The sequence below is a fragment of the Egretta garzetta genome, unplaced genomic scaffold (assembly GCF_000687185.1).
Source record: "Egretta garzetta isolate BGI_Z169 unplaced genomic scaffold, ASM68718v1 scaffold156, whole genome shotgun sequence".
Taxonomy (NCBI): domain Eukaryota; kingdom Metazoa; phylum Chordata; class Aves; order Pelecaniformes; family Ardeidae; genus Egretta; species Egretta garzetta.
This window is the reverse complement of record NW_009260125.1, coordinates 1552331-1573451: the sequence shown is the minus strand read 5'-3', so window position 1 is coordinate 1573451 and position 21121 is coordinate 1552331. Positions and strand designations below refer to the sequence as shown.

The 21121-nt window shown below is 40.5% G+C and overlaps 1 protein-coding gene across 1 annotated transcript in view; it reads left to right on the top strand.

Moving 5' to 3' along the window:
- The window catches only part of RELN (reelin), a 258355-nt gene that overhangs the window by 53369 nt on the left and 183865 nt on the right, over positions 1 to 21121 (top strand). The window contains exon 4 of the mRNA XM_009641400.2: positions 19604 to 19674. Within this exon, the coding sequence (XP_009639695.1) occupies positions 19604 to 19674 (71 nt within the window). The remainder of the gene's footprint in view (positions 1 to 19603; positions 19675 to 21121) is intronic.

Sequence of the window (21121 nt, the reverse complement as noted above, 5' to 3'; positions counted from 1 at the left end):
TCTGACAGACCCTTAACAAAATTAGCATAACAAATAGCAATGGTAATGGTTTTAAACTAAACCAGGGTAGGTTTAGACTAGATATAAGGAAGAAATTTTTTACAACGAGGGTGGTGAAACACTGGAACAGGTTGCCCAGAGAGGTAGTGGAGGCCCCATCCCTGGAAGCATTCAAGGCCAGGTTGGATGGGGCTCTGAGCAACCTGATCTGGTTAGGGGTGTCCCTGCTCCTGCAGGGGGGTTGGACTAGATGAGCTCTCTGGCCAAAGGCCAAGAGCACTTCCAGCCGGGGGTGGGCAGCACACCGCGGAGGATGCACCCCCTGGAAGTTGGCTGCCTCTGCACGTATGTGAAGTTATGCATTCAGAGAGTCTGTAGGAGTGAAGTTAAACCAGCAGCAGTGCTGCCAAAATAGCATCAAACTAAAAATATCCGTCTTCAGCTTACAGAGCTATTGCTGGTCCACTAAAGCAAAACATGAAAAGTGTAGCTTTTGCTGCCGGCAGTACTTAATTTCAGGGTTCTGTCAGAATTAGGAAACATAGCTAAGATAGTAGCTAGAAAACCAGTAATGACTTGGCCTGTCATTGATTCATATAAGTAGTCTATCTTTATATTCTAAAGCTGTATTTTGATTAATTTTACAGTTGAGCCCCATCTCTACAGACTGAACTCCTGATGTTTTGCCCCTATCTAATGCTTGCAATACATGAGATTAGATTCTGTTGCTATGTTTCTTTGGGAACATTTCCTTTTGTGTAGAATAACCTGTGCCAAAGCTGGATAACTGGGGCAGACTCAGGATTTTTTATGTGGAAAAGTCTGGGCTATGGCCATCTCAGACTTAATGTACACATCAGCGGTTTGCCACTAGGAATTCTGAGGGCATTTTACTGACCTCAATCTGCTCACGCAACCACTGAAACAAATCAAAGACCAAAAGTACTATGCAGCTGTTTGTTAGTACGTAAAGGGCTGTTGAATGCTGTTGAAATAAAAAGCAAGGGGAAGACCTACAGTGAGTAGCACTGTCTCTCAGTGACTGATACACAGTTATGGATAGTTGAAGCTAAATTTTAACATTGAAGTTCATATCTGTAGAGTATAATTACAACTTTATTCTAAAATCATAGTTAAAACAATGTCAGACTAAGTGGTTTCTTTTCAAAGGAAAAGTTAAAATGGGAGATGTAATTCCAGATGGGATAGTTAAAAAGAACCATTTACTATGTTCCCCATTGGCAAACGGTTAGGGTTATTTTGGGAGATACAAAAATGGGTGGGAACAGAGAAAACCAGCTTGTGGTAAGACAGCAAAGCTCATGGGGTTAGAGATTAACCCAGTCCTTGGAAAAGTCTGTGCAGAAAGTGATCACCGTGCCTACAGAAGTTTTGGAAGAAGTAGTGGAAGTAGAACCATTGAGTGACTACTTCCTTATTCTTCCAGAACTGGTGTTGTGGTTTTGTTTTTTGTTTTTTTTTTTAGTTTTACTGTCATGTCTATGCCTGGTCACCGTCCTTAAATCTAGACTGTCAAATGTCACATTATGAGGTAACTCAGTACTGATTTACTGGGAAGAGGAGCAGAGGTGGAGAATTCTGAACAGTTTGGGGAAGCCCAAACCAAGGCTCGATACAGATCTTGTTCTAATAATTCAAGCAATTTTATTTCCTTTCTTAAGCACTGTTTGGTAAGTAAGACAAAAAGCGAGCATGAAAGTTTTATCATACTGTGCATGAAATAGGGACAGTGCCCATCTCCTGCTCTCAGCCTCAGCCCTCAGCTTCCTCACTGTGATTTTTAACAGTGGAATTTGTCCTTTGTGTTAATGGACTTATGAAAGAATAAAACAGCCACCCTGAATGCAATCATGTACAAGTTGTCAGATTGCTATTTTTTCCCTTTTTTTGACTAACCAGGCTAAGTATCCTGAAAGAGCTATATTTGGGCTTCAGCCAGCGTGGTGGGGCTCGTGGCCCATTAACCAGATTTCTTAGGCATACAATCTTGCTCTTTTGAACACAATTACTTTTTTTCTGATTGTGTCCTCTGTAGCGATCAGCAGATCCAACAAGGAGGGAGAAATGTTTCTGCAAAACTTTATGTGAGGGGCTTCCTTGTTGGGGTTGTATGTCAGGACTATGCTGCTGTTTCTGAGGAAGCAAACTTCTTTTGTGGTTGTTAGATCCATGATACCACTCATGACCTACATGACAGGGTCATAATCCAGCTTTATGGTTGCTGCCTCACAAATTGTACAGTATATGAAGTTGGATTTCTAAAGGTTTCAAAAACTTAAAATCAATAAGTATAATTGGAGGTGGTCTTACTGTTTTGCAGACACAGACAAAAAGATATATAACTCGTGCTGAGTAATTGCAGAAAAGTCAACACTTAAAATTAAATCCCCCAAAATACCAGAAAGCAGGTCATAAGAAACAAATTAGCTGGTTTCTCTGCCAAAGACTCTCAACCTTAACAACTCTTAACTATCTTTAATGTCAGATGATTTGTAAATTAATCATTCAGTGCCCTCTAATTTTAATTTTCTTAAGGAAAATGTTTTCTGATCTCTGCTAGACCAGATTCTGGTCTTTTAAATCTATGGCACAGGGCGGTACTGCATGAGGAGGGAGCCTCGCTAAGCATAGTGTATTGGTGTACACATGTGACGTGAGGTCTTCTCATGAGATAAGATGCTGATAAACTGAGTGAGCTCTCAGGACCTGGCTCTTTGTATTTAACTGAAGAGCTGTAGCACTACTAGTTGTTGGGATAGGTACCTGCCTAGGTGGGTAATTCAGAAATGCAGGTACTGGAACTGGTTTGGCATGCTGGCTTGTTGGAATGTGCATTACATTGAGGACGACGTTGCTGAAGTATTTTCTTTACAATTTTCTGCTTGTTTTAAAGAAATAAGGTCTAATCTAAACCCAATTAATCTGAAGTCTGATATATAGGATGCGATTTGATAAAATTTCTTGATCAGAAGTTTCACATTTTCACCAGAAATGGCAGGTATTCATAATTTGCTGCACAAGTAGTTTAAGTATTTTAGTATAATTTAGAGTGAATTAATGGCTTGTTATTTATTGCCTAATGCTCTATAGGAGTGATTTATAAAGCCATGCTCTGCGCTGCTTGTTACTTTGTATTCTCTGTGTTAGATGTATCATCAATATCATTAAATGAATTCACAGTGACATTGCTCTGGAACTATGGTTTTTGATACAAGGGTAACGGAACATAAATCAAGAATTATGTTTAATTCATAAGAGGCACCAGTCTCTCATTTAGGTGTAGGCTGGGCTAGAAGGTGTCAAAAATATGCTTTACAATACCTCTTCTGATTGCATTTCAGAGCCTCTCTATATGCCCTTATGTTCTGTGTGAGAATAATATATAGCACTACAGTGGAGTTTGTCAAGTGAATAACATTTGTGTTTTTATTTATTTGGGTGCAAACCGTATCATTATTTTTACCACAAGCCAAAAAGGAATATATTTACATGAATATACTTAAAATGATTCTTAAGGGAATCTATAAATTTAAAGATAAGTCTTGCCTATTCTGTGCAATAAATACTATTGTTGATTATTTAAATTACACTTTACAAATCTAATACTTTCTAGTATTTCTTACTGTTATTGTTACTTCTCTGCCTGCAGAAATATAAATAAACACTATCTTCATTTTAGTCTTTTTTAACTTACCTCTTTAAATGCCTCTTGAATTAGTGCACTGAAATCCAGAGCATCAAAAAGCCTATAACAATATTTATCTACTATCTGTTTACTTTTTATTAATTTTATGTAAATATTTCTGTCCCCTTTACTTTTGTAAAAAATTTATTCTTACAAATCCTAAATTTAGGATCAGCTCTGACTTGAAAATGTGCTTTTGCTTCAATATTATTCCAAGCATATATGGATTTTTGACAGTATCATTCACATATAATGGTAATTTCGAAGCAAGAAGATTTAACTCTTCATGAAAGCTAGAAGAGATTCTTTTTTTTCCATTTTCACTTAAAAATATGTTGGAAGGGAACTTTTTGCCTTAATCATAGAATCGCAGAATCATCTGGTTGAAAAGACCTTTAAGATCATTGAGTCCAACCATATTTGTCCACTACTAAACCGTGTCCCTAAGCACCTCGTCTACCCGTCTTTTAAATACCTCCAGGGATGGGGACACAACCACTTCCCTGGGCAGCCCGTTCCAATGCTTGACAGCCATTTCAGCAAAGAAATTTTTCCTAACAGTCAATCTAAACCTGCCCTGGTGCAACTTGAGGCTCTTTCCTCTCGTTCTATCGCCCGTTACCTGGGAGACCAACACCCACCTTGCTGCAACCTCCTGTCAGGCAGGAGTGATCAGGTCTCCCCTCAGCCTCCTCTTCTCCAGACTAAACAACCCCAGTTCCCTCAGCCGTGCCTCATCAGATTTGGGCTCCAGACCCTTCACCAGCTTTGTTGCCCTTCTCTGGACACACTCCAGCACCTCAGTGTCCTTCTTGTAGTGAGGGGCCCAAAACTGAACACAGTATTCAAGGTGCGGCCTCACCAGTGCTGAGTACAGGGGCGCAATCACTTCCCTACTCCTGCTGGCCACACTATTTCTGATACAGGCCAGGATGCTTGTTGGCCTTCTTGACCACCTGGGCACACTGCTGGCTCATATTCAGTCGGCTGTTGACCAACACCCCCAGGTCTTTCTCTGCTGGGCAGCTTTCCAGCCACTCTTCCCCAAGCCTGTAGCGTTGCATGGGGTTGTTGTGACCCAAGTGCAAGAGCCGTCACTGGGTCTTGTTAAACCTCATACAGTTGGCCTCGGCCCATCGATGCAGCCTGTCCAGGTCCCTCTGTAGAGCCTTCCTACCCTCAATATTATTATCTTTTTACTTCAGTTTTGAAATTCAAAATTCTATCCAATTTGTAAACAAGACTTAAAGATTCTTCTATAATAAAAAGCATCTATATGTGAAAATCAGAAATCCCCATTAGTATTTTATTGGTGCCAAGTCTTCCAAAAATGCTTTATCCTGAACACCTCATTGGCTCCTCCATCCCCCTGCAATGATGGCTTTTGGCCGCCTGACATCTAGCAGCCTTTCCTTCCACTGTTGTGCTGAGTGAAGTTAAGGGTGTGACTGGTGAATTTTGGGAAGATCTGTGAACCCTGAGGGATCCCTTGGTCTCATAGGAGGTTGTGGCCCACAGATTTCCAGGTCTTCCTCACAGCACCCTGGGCATCCCTCCCACCTCTGCTGGCAGCCAGCACCCAAACTGCAGCGGACTAGTTTGGGACACCTCCTCCTCAGTTCTGCAAAGAAAATCTATATCTTCTTAGTTGTGGCATCCTTAGGCGGGGCATAAGGGTGCTTGGTAAAGAGCTATTGTGTACCTATTTAATGACATATTAATGTGTTCAAGCCCACAGAGTTCCTTTAGGATCAGAGGTTAACAGTGCAATAACTAACTGCAAGCTCATTTAATCTTCTAGTACTTCTGAAATAACAGTGACTAGGGTAATTTTTCTTCATTATGTTTTGTGTCCTTTGATTAGAAAGGTTATGTTTTAAAATGGGTAACTGCTGTGCATGGTGACACAGTACAGATCCATTTCCTGGGCAGCTGTCCAGTTTTCAGACTAAGTGATATTAAAATTTTCTGTCACCAGCATTAAAAGGTGCCTGTGCCAGTTAAAACCAGGAAGAGAAAACATGCAGGAAATTCAATTTAAATTAGCATAAGATGTATTCCTGGAGTGATAATGCTGTCTGTCCATCCCTCCTTCGCCCTCCACCAATTAGTTTTGAACTTGTAGGTCCATCCCAATGAAAGTTGGCAGCAGGTTAATTGTCTTAATATATTATCTTTGGTGTTGGAATACAGAGGACCATACTGAAAGAAACACTAGGAAGGATTTTCATATACAAGAGGATCACAGGGAGAAAAATTTGGGGCAGCTCATGCTTGGCAAAGAGCTCCAGCTGGGCACATGTTTCATCAAGCTCCTCCTCAGCCAGGAGGAGTTTGAGTTGGGTTGAGAGATGAAGAGAAAGAGGATACCAATGTGGCTGCAAGCGATGAGTTTTCTGTGGCTTAGAAATCACCCCTCCTTAATTCAGATGGGGAATGACTGTGTGCACAATCCCTCTATGTGGCGGTGCACAGGAAAATGCATTAAGTTAAACCACTACCCAATAAACTCCTTGTAAAAGCACAAAGCAGCGTGGTTCACCATACCTAGCATTAGCAATGCAGCCATGGGTTTCTGAATTCAGGAATGCAAGGTTTTAAACAGGATCTTTTTTTGTAAAGTACATTCTCAAAAATTAAAATGGGATTTTCTTATTTATTTTGATGCAAGTTTCAGAAGTGTTAATTCATATAAACATTTTTTCAAAGCATGAATAATGTTTAAAATAGACTATTAAGGAATATAGGTGCAGTTCCTTTAAAATACAATTCAACAGGACCAATCTTTATGTGCTAGAGAATAAACGTTAACATTTGAGAAGAAATACTTTCTGAAACCTAATGTATTTTGTTGTGCATAATGAATCATATGTAGTAGTCTGAGGAAAAAACAGTAGTTTCAATCATGCTTCCTAAAACCAACAGATCAAAATTCTTCACAACGTTCTTACCAGTAAACTGTTCAAAAGACCAAATATCAATGTCGAAAATACTGAAAAACAGTTTTCCACAGCACTACTAACAGCTGCAGAAAAGTAAGGTATTTCCCTATATCAAGACAACATGAAAATTTGTGTAGCAAGCATAGATGAAAAGATTTGTGAATGGAAACTTGGATGAGATTCATGTTCTGGTTGACTAAATGTATCTAAAAATATTTATGATGTTTTCTATTTCTCTTAGTTTAGGAATTCTTATAAATTTTCATATAATTTTATACAGAGTCAATAATACAGCCAGAACAACACTGAGGTGCAATATATATTGAGAAATAGAAATAAATACATAATTTGAAATTCTGAAGCTAAAAGGTATGTGAACATGTGTCCACTGAGTATTATTAATATATAAACCCAGGTCTTCAGTTTAAATGCAAAGGATTGGCCTCAGGTCAATAAAATAAAAAAAAAGGAGATGGGCAGCAACATCATGCAAGGAACCCAAACTTATTATGAGCTGTTTGGTTGAGGGATCCTCAGAAACGGATGCACCTGGGAGCTAAAAGGCATAGATCACCAGCTGGTTTTAAAACATTTTAGTTGTTGTTTGCAATATATTGTTTTTCACAGTCTTCCTACTAGAACAACATAGCAGAGTTAATCTTTGCCAATGAACGAAGTCTGCCTGTTTCCTCAGCATGTGCCAAACAAGTGGTACCGCATAGTTAGTGTTGCTATTTTTTACAGCATTTTACAGCATTTTAGATGCTGTTCTCAGATATGTCTTATTTTCTTCCAAATTGATAATTGTATCTCTGACATCCGTATTCCTTTACCAGTAACAGTTTACTTCTATTTCTTCCATCTGTCTGATGGGTCTTACTTCAAGTCTATTGAGTCACAGCCACATCCATCCCATCCATAGAACAAGGTACCTTCTAGCTTATGGTATATTGCTTTTTCATTGTAATTTTTCAAAATTTCAGCCATTCTCTGTGCAGACATGGGATTTTTTTTTTTTTTCCAGAGATCAACAGATGTTTGGTTTAAATGGGAAATTACCATTTAAAATAGGAAATACTTGTGATATCCTTATGTGACTTTCCATCAAATCTAGTACCTGTTATGAATCCATCTGTAATGGCGATGCTTGGACATCTGGTCCGTTTTACTTAGAACTGCACAGGATGTTTTATCTCAGAGATGGGATATCACTCCTTCCTATTGCCAAGGGACTCTGCCTGGAGCCAATGCTTCAGATATTTTTGCCAATGGGACTGTTCAGAAGGACCCAGGTTTTAGAAAACCTGTCTGATTTCCCCTGACACATTCCTGAATTGCTCCTGAGCAGCTTATGGGAAGTGTCCCTTCCCTAACGGTACAGGGGCTTGTACTAAATGCAGTGGTGGACCTACTACCCAAAGTTCCTTAGCTGAAGAGGAGAGATTCACAAGAACAAACCCACTTCTTTTTTTTTGTTGTTTATTTGATGCAGGCCTTCAAAAAAAAAAAAAAGTATCTTAAGAATCGTGACACTGAAAACCCCAATAGATTATTTGTTTTGAGAAGAGGTCCTCTTTTATCATTAAGTGTTAGCTGAAGTTTGCTGTTTTATTAATCAACCATAAACTTCTTAGCTATACAAATTACAGATGATTTTCCCTAATTTCCAGCAGCACTCTGTTGTGTACAGCACCAGATGTGCAAGTCTCCAATGAATGCCTTCATCTGGAATATTTGGTATTTGGGATTCCAGACATGGGAATTTGAGCTCCCAACCAGTATTTCATGTAACAGAGCAATAACTATTTGTCCGTATTTGAAAAGTTCACCTTCCTGGCAATATTACGGAACTGAATTCCCCATGTAGTCCTTTTGATTGGAAACTATCATTAGCAAATAAATGAAGAATCAAAGTCTGGTTGTATTTCACCCAGTATTGCCATTTTTTGTTCAAATGAGACATAGGGAATCCAGTGTTGGGACTGTGCTAAAGAGTATCAGAACATCAGCAGGATATTTTCCTACAAAGATTCATTCTAGTGTTGTGCTCGTTCTGCCAAAGATTTCTGAAAACAAATCTGTACTCAGAGGAAAAATAAGTCAGTAACAAAGAACCGAGACCAGCCATCTATCCTGGAAGTACTTATGTTATTGCTTAGATTCTCTATTACTTTGGTTTCTTTCAAGGCTGTGGTTATAAATCTTTTCATTAATACTTTACATTAAGAGATGGGGTTTTAGGGTTTGATGTCTTTTTTAATAATAGGCTTAAAGAATTATTATCAACACAGTATCAAAAGGAGATACTATGGCAATGCAGCTTAGTGGGTAATTTATTTCTCAGTGCGATAAAGCATGGATTGTTTCCTAGTGAGAAACACAGGTTCAAACTCATTATTGTTGGAACAGTATATTATATGGGAGGCTGCTGTCCAAATGAGTTGTAAATTGAGAGTATTTATGCCTGTGTCAAGTGACTGACCAATTCGAGCTAAAGTTCACACAGCAGTTTTTGTTTAACATAATCTTGATAACCCTAGCAGTATTTTATTATGCAGAAACTTTCACAAATACCAGAACTGTGAGCCTGGACATGCTGTCGGGCAATGTGGCAAAAGGCATAGCAGGGCTCTATGTGTTTGATTAGTGTAGCTGACCCTGCTTTGAGCAGGAGGTTGGTCTGGAGACCTTCTGAGGTCCCTCCAAACCTGGATTTTCTTATGATCGTCTCTGGGGTGTGAAGATAGGTCTGTGTGAGCAGTCTATGGTCTCCTGGGTGGAGGAGGAAAAAATCCTGCCCATGGATCAGAAGCAGCTGGATTCACCCATTTTGGAGCTGGCAGCAGGGAGGGAAATTGGGTTTTGACCACAGCTGCCAGCTCGCACAGGCAGAGCTCCCGTCCACTGCAGAAGTGGAGGCCAGCACCAAGTGATGCTGGGCCACTGCTAACACCCTGCAAGGGGAGCAGAAGGATTTTGCTTAGCCCTAGCAGCTGCTGAAAGTTGCTGGTTTGGAAAGCACAGCTGGAGGGCAGGACCTACTGTGGAAGGACACAGAGAACAAATTGTTCTCTTCCAAATCTGTTTTTATTTGATATATCTGGCTGAGATGGGAGAGGTTGGATGCAATTTAGATAACTCAGGTCTCTGAGTGTCTCTTAATCCAAACCTTAAGACATTACTCAAGTGGGCATTTCTGAAACAGACATTGTTGAAGAGACAGCTAACTGTGCCGTGAGCAGCAGGATATGTGACGCCCGGTTTCCTACACCTTTGGGCAGTAAGTCCCCATAACCCCCCCAGCGCAGTACTCCCAGGTGCCTTTACACCATGTCTCAGCCTTGCCTGCAATACCTGCAGGCTCCCCAAAAAGCCTCCTACCCTTCCCCAGTACATCCAGCTCCTGCTATTGATGCCAGGCCTCCTTGCCATAGTCTCTCCAGTTTATGCTGTGTACCTGATGCCATTCCACCTGCTTGTTTTGGCTGGAGTTCTGTGATACTTAACAAATTTGTCCTTTTCTTCCATGGTGATGGAATTAACTATTTTCCTAAGGCAATATTTCACCTGTCTGCTTCTATTTGTAACCTGGTATGGTCTTAAGGGATATATGTTTTCTTTCAACGCATAAATCTGGCTGAAATTAAAAGCCATGCAGGAGAAATAACTGTCCTTTGTATGATTGGTAACCCTGCGTTTTTTTCACGAGGTTCACCATATTCCCAGCATGCAGGAGGCAAGTGGGAATGGGGAGAGAATAACAGTTCTTCAATAACAGCTGTAGCAGGTTCTTCCTTAGTTTGATTTTTATCAGTCTGTGAAAGGTTTGTGTACTTCATTTGTTTTTCAGTCCTCTGAAAACATTTAGGACAGTGGGAAGAGTGCAAAGAAACGTTAGACAAGGAGTGTAATATTTTGGTGTTCAGTGAAGCCTTGGGAAGCAGAAACCTGCCCCATGTGCTCTGGGGTACAGCCTGTGGACGTTTTGATGTTTGATGGAACATTTTCTAGCTTTAGTCTAAAGAGACAGATTTCATCCTTCCTTTGTAAGCCGCTTTGCACATTGTGTATGCACCAGTTGCATCTCTGTAATTAATATTAAAATGAGTGTTTGTTAAGAAATGGGGTTAATTTGGCTATTTGAGGATTTCTCTGTGTGGGTTGTAAAGCAAATACAGAGGATGAGGTTCCAGATTCTTATATGGTCCAGCTCATCCACAGCTGCTAGCAACGTCCTTTGGGAACAGTGGGCAGCTAAAGCAGGTTAGAGCAGGCTGCTCAGACCTTAACTGGGAAACAGATAGTGATACAAACGACATGAGAGCAGTGACCCAAAAAGGTGGCCTTAAAAATCATCATTTTCCATTATTTAGGATCTTTTAAACCTAACATCGTTTCCATCATAGGATCTCATATGCTGTTTCAAATTTTACTGTTTTAGATTTTAAGCGGTTTTAAGTTTTCACTGTACTAATAAAGTAGAGAATTTTATGTAAAAAATTATCACATCAGAAAACCCCAGATCATCAACTACTTGCAAACTCTGGATTTTCTGCAATCATGCAAAACCCTTGGCAATTCTGATGGATATTCTGAAATATACAGCCATAAACACAAGGATAGGGAGAATAATATCACAGTATGCATGCAAAGTGCTGGACATAATGAACTGGTTAATTCTTTTGTGCTATGAAAAGCAATTCTCAGAATAAGTGTTGATGAATCTGATTAGATGCAAACCTTGCTTTCATTCAAGGCCAGGTTGGCCGGGGCTCTGAGCAACCTGATCTGGTTAAAGATGTCCCTACTCACTGCAGGGGGGTTGGACTAGATGACCTCTAGGGGCCCCTTCCAACCCAAAGCATTCTATGATTATGTGATTCATTTCTTTGCCTTTACCTGACATGCAGAACCTTAGAATCATGGGACTGCAGGATAATGCAGACTGGAAGGGACCTCAGATCTCTAGTCCAACATCCTGCTCGAAGTGGGGTCAGATCAGGTTGCTCAGGGCTTTAGTCTAGTTGAGTCTTAAAATACAGCAGCGATGGAGAGGAACTGCACAACCTCCCCTGGCTGGCTGCTGTCAGGTCCCCCCTAAGTCACCTCTTCTCCAGGCTGAAGGAGCCCTGGGTCCCTCGGCCTCTTCTCGCAGGGACGGTGCTCCAGCCCTGACCATCTCAGAGGCCTCTGCTGAACTCACTCCAGTTGATCAGCGCTGTCAAACTTGATTAGTATGCATTGTGAAGAGAAGGATCATACTCGGTGTAGAAGCATGTAGGAAATAACTATGTGCTGCAAGGCCATTTACATAATACCTGTACATTCCTTTAGAGATGTCAGGTAATTTGAAAATCCGCAGTAAACTGTAACATTTCTTCCTGTGATGCAGGCAAAGACAAAGACTTTTTCGTTCTTGAAGGATAATTTAGGTGTTTGAATGTTATCTTGATTGAATATAGGCTTTAGAAGACTACACAAGCAAAATTTGGGAAAATCAGTATTTTTTTATATTAAAAAGATGTAATAAATTCATTAGCCTAAATATAGATTTTTAAATACTTGTAAACACTCAATGCATTAAAAACCTAAAATGTATACAGTCAATGTTTCACTAGATAATAAAGTACAACAGATTGCAAAACTCAAGGCAAGGACAGCACCAAATGCTGAAAAAGGTGGAAAACAGAGACCTAATCGCTGGCACTGTGTCAGTGGAGACAATGAGTGCTTGTTCCATTATTTATATGAGCTGACTTCTTGGCAGATACCACCGCAATAACCCTTTATTTAAATTGTAGAAAAAATAGAATTTGCTTTCCTTTATAATCACACAATGCAAAATACTAATGAAAATGTTGGATTTCCTGTAGCTGAAGAAAGTATTGTCCTAATCTGCTTTCAGTCAGCAAGAAGCTCTAATCATTCCAGTCACATAAAACTAGATAGAATTAAAAAACCCATCTTTTTACTCTCTGATACAAGGGAAAGGAGGATGAAAATATTTATATACAGTTGAAAATGGTAATTCTTACTTTTTTCGTCTTTCATAATGCATATTTACTGTTCTGCTGTACTCACACCTTGAAACCAAACAAAAGTTTGGTGGTTTTTAGGGCTACAAAAGGAAGTCCATATAAACTGTAAAGTGTAGGAGTCGGAGCTACCTGTGCACCCCTCTGCTTCCAGCGCTATTACAGATCCATTCTCTGTAATAGAGGCTATAATTATATGTTCATCTCATTTATTTTTCTACTTGAGGACATTTGTTTTATTCAAATCTTGCTTAAAGAAAGCAATTAAATGGGTGTTTAAGTCAATCCCTAATCAGTCCAGCACTTCCTAAGGGTCCAGCCTAGCATAGGTTTCTATGCTAAACCATAAAAACTTAAATCCACTTCACCCTGGGCTGGTGTTACCATTTAATATTCCTCTCCTTACATTTACCCCAAATCATCATATTGTCTCTCAAGCATATAACTTTTTCTTTAAATACCAAAGGGCAGCAACAAAATCTGCCTTATGTCTTATAACTGTGCCTGGACCATGTATACAGTCACAAATGTACATATCAAGCCAACACACAGGAGTGTGCACAGACCACTGCACACTTTAAAAGTGCCTCAGCTGAAGTGTGGTTGAAGTTGTAGGTTTTAAAATGGATGTTTTGCATGGGGTGCACTGAACGAGATGAAAGTTCTGCAAAACCAGCTGGATGGAGGCAACATTAAAAGAATTAAAATTAGCTTTTTAGAGTGCATAGATAGTGTGTGGGAGAGAGAAATAGCCCATCTCTGCACACAGTGTGTTTTATCCCAACCCAGTGACGGTTTCTGCCAGCCCTATCAATGTTTCATCGCATGTTTTCATTGATGGCAATGTGGTCTCAGGTAGAGCGCGTTGATATGGGTACACATGGACTCGCTTCCACAGGCAGAAATGCACACGAGTGGCTTTAAATTTTAGTTTAATAGCAAAGACATTTGCAAAAGGATACTTCGATTTCTTTCCTTGGTGTTTATTGGCTCTTGCTGAGAAGGCTTTTGACATTTGCTCTGCATTTTCTGTCTGCTGGACTTTATTCATTTTTTCCAAATTTTTAAACAAATTTTTTATGTTAGTAAGGCTGTTCAGCATGCCCTTAGGTTGACTTTTAGGTCCTTTTCTCCACATGGGCAGTCCCCAGAGATAAATTCAGAGACAAGAGGCAAAGCGAGGTGGTTTTTGTTCCTCTTGCATTTACTTTATATGAAGGCAAAGGAGTCTTAACTCACCTATGAAGTAAGGAGCATAATTTATGAATGTGAACCACAAACTTCAGCCCAGGACAGCTGCCCCAAATGAAGTGATTGCTCTTTGCCCACTAACATGTACCCTAGCTTTCACTGGCCATTTTAATCCTTCTTCTCTGAAGTCTTTTCACCTCTGATCGAGGCTTTTAGAGCAAGCATGCTAATTCCAGTCTCCTGAACAAACATTTCATAAATAATTACATCTTACTTGCCAAATGTCCATGGCAGTTTCAGCTGAATATGGTCAAGACAGATGACTGAAACTGAAAAAACAACTTAGAGTCATTTAACCAGTAGCAGAAAGCCTCCCACCCAAGCACCTTCTGGACCAACAGCCACAAGTGCTCTGTGCATTTTCCCTGCTTGCCCTGGTGCCATCTCCCAGTCAGGTTCAATGTGTCGGTGTTGGATGCTGTTGGAAGAAATTGTCGCTGGAGGCTGCAGCCATGGTAGGAGGCACAGGCTAAAATGGACTCCAGCCTGGCCTCACCTCCTGCTGCACGCAGTCAATAGTCACTAAACCACCTCTCCAGGGCACTGTTTCACACTCCCACCCAAGAAAGACTGGACATACCTGCCCTGTTCACTTAATCTCCAGAAAGCTTATTCCTCATCTTCCTTTTGAATTTATTTTATTTGGAGAACCTCTTAATTAGATGGTATGTGGAGGTGTCTGTATTTTTTTTTTAAAAAGACGACTAAACCAGGACGAGCAGAGATGGCCACACAAATTAAATAATGCATTAAAAAACAGCTTATTTGCCTGAAGACGGCAAATATCTACCCTGGTCTCCAGGCAGTGCTGCTGTGCATCCTTGCCACATGTGGAGCCATCAGAGCCGGGCAGCACAGGCTGTGTCCATGCATGGCTCAGTCCCACGTCCCCTCCTGCCCTGCTGTCCTCTCCTGAGAAGAAACACTTGCTTTAATATGCAGCTTGTTACTGAAAATGTGTTAGCAATGCACTGTGAACCACAAAACACCTCAATATAAAACCATGACCGCAGTTATTGGGTATGCATTGCTTTGTTTTCCATTCCATTCCAGCCCAGGCTTGTCGGATGCCCAGCACCAACCATCTCCCCTGCAGCAGCAGGGAGGGAGCGCAGTCCGTGCTGCTGGGGGATCAGACCTGGCCTGGGAGCACAGCACTGTGGGGTTTGGGGGGAACAATCTCAGCTTAGTATAGTCAGTCACTGATTTCCCTGGAGCCGGTGCTGTGGATGTCACCCTAAATTTCCTCCAGTGGAAGCAGTCATGACCCACTGTGTACAGATATGCAATGCAGCTGCGAGTAAGGGTAAAAAAGATAACCTCATTTCCCTTGGTCCTGTTGAAACTTTTTTGGGGGTGTCATGAGATGGGGTATTCTACTATAGGAAACCTGAATCTTTTCCCAGATCTCTCCCAGATGATTTTGTCCCAGTGCCTTCCCTCTCCAGGGAAAGGTGTGGATGCCAAGCACCTCTGTAAGGGCAGAGCGAGCACCAGGGGTGAACCCCAGAGCACAGCCAGATGGTGACAGCTCCAGGGGAAGGCCTGCGACAGGTCCTCTGCTCCTGGGAGCACAGCTCAGCATGCTGCATCTAATCAACAGGCTGCTGGAGGGACGTCTCTCTAGCTACAGGTTCATGAATGTATGCAAGTGTCTCTGGATTTTTTTGTCTCCCAAATCACCCAGAACAATTTGTGTCATTGCACAGGGGACAAACTGATATTACTTAGGCTATGTTCGGAGGAGCTGGCAACACGGCACTTGAATAAAGTGTTTTTAAGCTTGTTAGCACTTGAGCAGGGTGGCACTTCAAGAGCTGAAGTCCTCTTTCACAGGTGACATGGATTATATATAGTTCAAGTAGAGAATCAGCAAGTCATATTTCTTTTTTTTTGCTTTTCGGTGACAGACACTCTAAAAGTCTTTATTGGCACCCAATTTCAACTTGAATAATTGTGGTTTAGGAAGCAAAACCCTTTACAGAATTGCTGTAATTGAAGCATGGAGTTAGTAATGCCTTGAACTGACAGTAAGCCTTGACACCTGATGTAGTCTTCTTGTGTTCAGACCTCTTTCTTCCTCTGTCAGCAGTTTATCTCCTCTTGCTACTTTTAAAAAGACATTTTTCTCCCTCTTGCATAGCCCCAAGCAGACAAATACTTCTAGGCTAATGGAAGTGTGAAGTTAATATGAAGAGGAACCTTATTACCTCCAAGTTGGTTTTTCTTCTAAGCTCTCACCATGTCAGGTTGTTCCTGTTCCCTCTCATTTTTCTTTTCGTTCTCACCCCTTCGGAAAGATTCATTCCTAGTGAGGAATTCCCTCTGGGGACACATGGAGCATGCATCTTGCCTTTTGGCTGACTGACAGGTTACATTTCATTAGTCACTTGCCCTTTAGCTGGAAATAAATAGCATACAGTGACAGAGTGGGACTATAGACTGGTGCGGAGTAACACCAATGAGTAATCGCCCCTCATCTAAGCAGTATTTAACTACATTAAAGACTGTACAGAAATTTTTGAAAAACAGCAGAGATATCAGTTAATGAATATGCACATCAAGAAAACAAACCCCCATAATTAACAGTTGAATAGTTTTTTTTCTCTAGTAGAGTCTTTTTCAGGCATTGCCAATATTATTTTTATTATAATTACTATAAATATTATTTTTATACTTGAGTATCCACATAAGGATGGATATGTTTTTAGATAAGTTACATATTTTTAAAAGAGAAAAATGCAAATTAACGATCCTGTTCCATTGATCTCACCTGTCAGGTAGGATCATTGCCAACAAAGAAAGTTCAATACAGAAAAGGTACCTTTTGCACTTCTTTCTAAAAGTAGCTTAGTTTGTGCATAATTGCACTGCATTATTGTCATTTTCTCTGTGAATAAGCATAAATATAGAGCAAAACAAGCAGATAATACTGGTAAGCTGACAGTAGTAATACTCTTAATAATTCTCTGAAGCTGCCCCGGCCAGTGCAGAACTCATGCATACGCCCATCGCAGAGCCGACATTAATGCCAGCACACGCGGTAGGAAGCAGTGCCCTTACTGCACGGTGCTGGTATCCCCAGGGTGCAGATCACTCCTGCTATGGAGCAGCAGTAATTGGCTCCAAGTCTGCATTATCAAGCGAGGGATGATAGACACAGAAAGATGCAGATCATTCAGCTGTGTGCTGGCTCTCTCCCCAAATCCCCTTTTTCTCACACGCATGCAGAGACCCAGTAAACAGTACACAGTTTGGTATTATTGGTATTATTTGGTATTTGTTTGCATTCAGACACATACCCGAGCTCCCCTCTGCATGTGGTCCATGTTTCAAGGGTTTGCTCCTATCTGCCTCACAAAGGAATTTTGTGGTTGCCATCGTTGCTGCGTACCTCCCGAATCGTACCCTGGGCTGTTGCATAAACAGCATCTCTGAAGTCCCAGTCTGCTGCTGAGATAAGTTTGCTTTCTCACCGTCTGCAGAGCGCTCTCTCTTCCACCCTGCCAGCCTCTGGGAGGGATAGAAATGTACAAAACACCTTCTGTGCCTTAGATGTGGCATTTTCTTGTACGTGCCTAGGAGCACGGTTTGCTCAAAACATGGAATTCCCATAATGAAACATTATTTGCAAAATGTGTCTGTTGGTGCTGTGTTGGACCCAAAGCTGGTTGTGGGATGCCCTGCCATTTCATCTGCTGGAGGAGGTCACCATATCTGGTCCTTTTAAAGAAGCCTGGGCACACATTTGATTTTGGAGATTGTTTGGTCCCATTCTGACTTGTGTGTCTGCATATGCCTGCAAGAGATTTTCCGGAAACCTATGTAGTGATCATGGCTTCTTGCATATTCCTCACAGCAGAGCTTTAAGAAATACTTTAGTTCATACTTTTAAATGAGATTTAAAGTCCCCACTCTCTTGCCTTTCTTTACTTTCCGGGATAATGTATTTGTTTTTCTTTTACTCTGTACTCAGTATGGTCACTGGTCATGAGAGCAGATGAAGAAATGGTAATGAAGAGCTATGGCATGATGTTTTGCTGTATTTTACAGAAATGTTGGAAATCCTAAAATAGTTTCCATGATGCACATGGTAGGGGCTACAACCAAAACCTCACACTGGTAACGGGATTCTGGGACTGGGGCCAAAATACTATCGCTACCAGGTGAGGCAAGGCTCCGGCTCTATTTATGCCTCTGAAGGTCCAAGCAGATGGAAAAAGCAACACAGCTCTCCTTCTGCAAGCAGAGGAAGGGGGTGCCCTTAAAGACCTAGGAGCATCAGGTGGCCATAGTTTTACATTTCTGGACACACACATTGGTGTGAACAGAGCTTTTCTAAATAAGCAGAAAGCAAATTAGATCCCAGAGAAGTTTTCATTTACTCCTGTTTGTACTTTGACAGTTTGCAGATGGGTTTTACCTTGAGGATCCACCATATATGAAAGATTTAACATTAGATGTGTTACTTTCTTAAATTATTTTCATTACTGACTTGGAGAAAGGGTAAAGAATATGTATGAATATTGTGTATGCGTCTAGACAGATATTGGAAGAACTTTGGCTGCAAGAAATCAGATTTCAAAGGCAACACTGGCAAATACTGAAAGGTTTTGAAACCTCTGAGATAAAGCTGAAGTTGTGAAGCAGTACACTTAGAAAAGAGGGAAGAAATGAGCAATTGGAAATAAAGAATAACCAGTACTGTTAGCATGGCAGCTCTGTAAGAGAAAAACAAAGCAAATTACTTTGCATTTATAGCTGTTTATGAGAAAACCAAATGACAAATCTTTCTCCACGGTACATTAGCTGGTCTGTTAGCTGTGGGTTATTATTGGGAATAACTATTCTTTAGACAAAACTGGTGAGACCTCAAGTATAGAAACCCTATGTGCAGCTATAGGCATATAACTTCCTCGGAGATGGAGACAGACTGAGACCAGAGCAGACCAAGAAAACAGTATGTTGTTCAGAAAGTGAATGTAGAGGTCAGGCCGTGTGAAGGCTTTCAGGAAAGAAAAACAAAGAATGGTGATGATTTAGAAAAACAAAAAGGAAAAAGTAATCCACTTTAGCTTGTCTGGACAACGAGGGAAATAAAAAGAAAGAACAACTTAATTGGCAGCAAAACCCAATGCAGCACACCAAGAAATGTCGTACGGTCTCCTTTTTTTGGAGGTGTTTGACCGAGGCCTGGGGCAGAGAGCTTACTTGTCTCTCCCTTTGTTTCCGGAGGGGCTTTCTGGACACCCATTCAAGCTCTACATTTCTATCAGTAGCACAGAACAGTCTGGCCATTGCTATTGCCTACTGGATTATGTGACTATTAATTTCACAGGGCAACAGCTCTGTGACCATTTCTTCTGTTCCACACTGAGATGTGCTTAGCTTTGCGATATGCTTACTTTTACTCATGTCCTTCATTGAATCCCTGTGCCAGTGCTTTTTATTACCAACCTAGCCATTTTGGTTTAGGAACTTTTCTTTTGCTGTGCACAGAAACAATCCCTACAAGTGATTCTATGAATTTAAAAGAGGGCAGAAAGAAGAACACAGGAAGAAAACAGAATGGGACTTCTGATTTGATTAGTCATGCATATAGACATACATATGCATATATAAAAAAGTATACTACATTATTTATTGTTGTCTTTTTTTTATGTTCACAGGGCTACAGCTACTCACAGGGGCCAAGTTATATTCAAGGATGCCTTAGCACAACAGCTGTGTGAACAGGGAGGTAAGAGCCGCCATCATATTAAAAATATCTGGCAAATGTGGTTTTCCATTGTACTTGCATGTCAGTGTTACTCATCATGAAAGCTATTTCGTAGAAAACTTAGTTTCAGGATCTTATTTATATTCTTAAAACTGATACTTTCTTTGGCTTCATACTTCCCATTAGTTACCCGTGAAACCCCTCTGTCCTCTCTGCTGAACGTTGGGGAATGTACAAAAGTTAAAGCAAATCCTGTTGTGTTATACACTTACCTGAAATCAGCCTGTAACAACCAACATTTGGTTTTTGTCAAAACCACAAGCTGAGTTTTAACTGTAGTTAACTGACAGTATAGTCACTGTATTGACTATAAGTAAAAAACGCAATCCGCCTGCAGCAAAAGCTTTGTTTACCACCCAGCTCAAGCGTATCTTTGTGAAGAACTTACCTTCCCATTTTGTGAAAGTAGGCCATCAAATTTTTGCCCGTCACCTACAACATTTGATCATTTTTATAGCTAAACAAAATGTTTGACTCACACAAACTTTAAAAATCTAATTGTTTCCACAGCTTATCATATATATGCTTTTGATGAATAACCTAAAAGTAGATGTCCTGTTGTCAGCTGTTGTCTATAAACAGTACACTGCTTTGAACCTCCTTCATTAAAACAATGGGAAGTAGAGAAGGTATCCATAATTTTTGGTACAGGAGAGAAAGGAATTTCTGTGTAGATCCAGTTTTCTCTGCAAAATTCCAGTGATATTTCCATGTGAAAAAAGAGACAGTGAAACATGGGCCAACCAGTCTAAAATAATAATTTCAAAATTAGAAATGTGTTGTCATATTAGCAAACAAGAGAAAATACCCAAAAATATATCTTTGGGGGTTATTAGAGCTGTAGGGTTTTTTTTTCCTATGAGTTTGGGAATATCTGTGCAATGGCTTTTGCAATGAGAAGCTGTTGAACATTATATCAGGAGCATATATCGAGTTATTCATATAAGGTATGAAGAGTAGCTCCGTGATAAGGAGGGAAAAGTATTTCAGTTTTCAATTTCAGTATCTGAGTTTTCAGTATTTTAATATTTCAGTGGGAAGTAAGTAGGGGGATTCGGAGAGGTAACTGAAGAAGTTAGCTAACAAGCTAGGAAATTAGTTGTATTTTGAATGAATTAGAAAAATATAACACAAGTGCTGCAATCTGAAGGGAGTGTTATAATGATCTGGATGGAAGGTGAGTGGGCCAGGCATGTATCAGTATTTTTACTGTGTGGAAGGAAAAAACACCTTGAGAAATTACCAAAATATATTTGGTATGCAGAACAGGAGATAAATTCTACACCCATAATGTGGGTGTGGAAGAGTAGTGCTTCGGTGACTAGTATAGGGGGGTGAGGAACAGAAGTGTTGTCAGGAACACCATTTGGGGTGTGCTAAGGAGGATGGTGAAGATATCTCACACAGG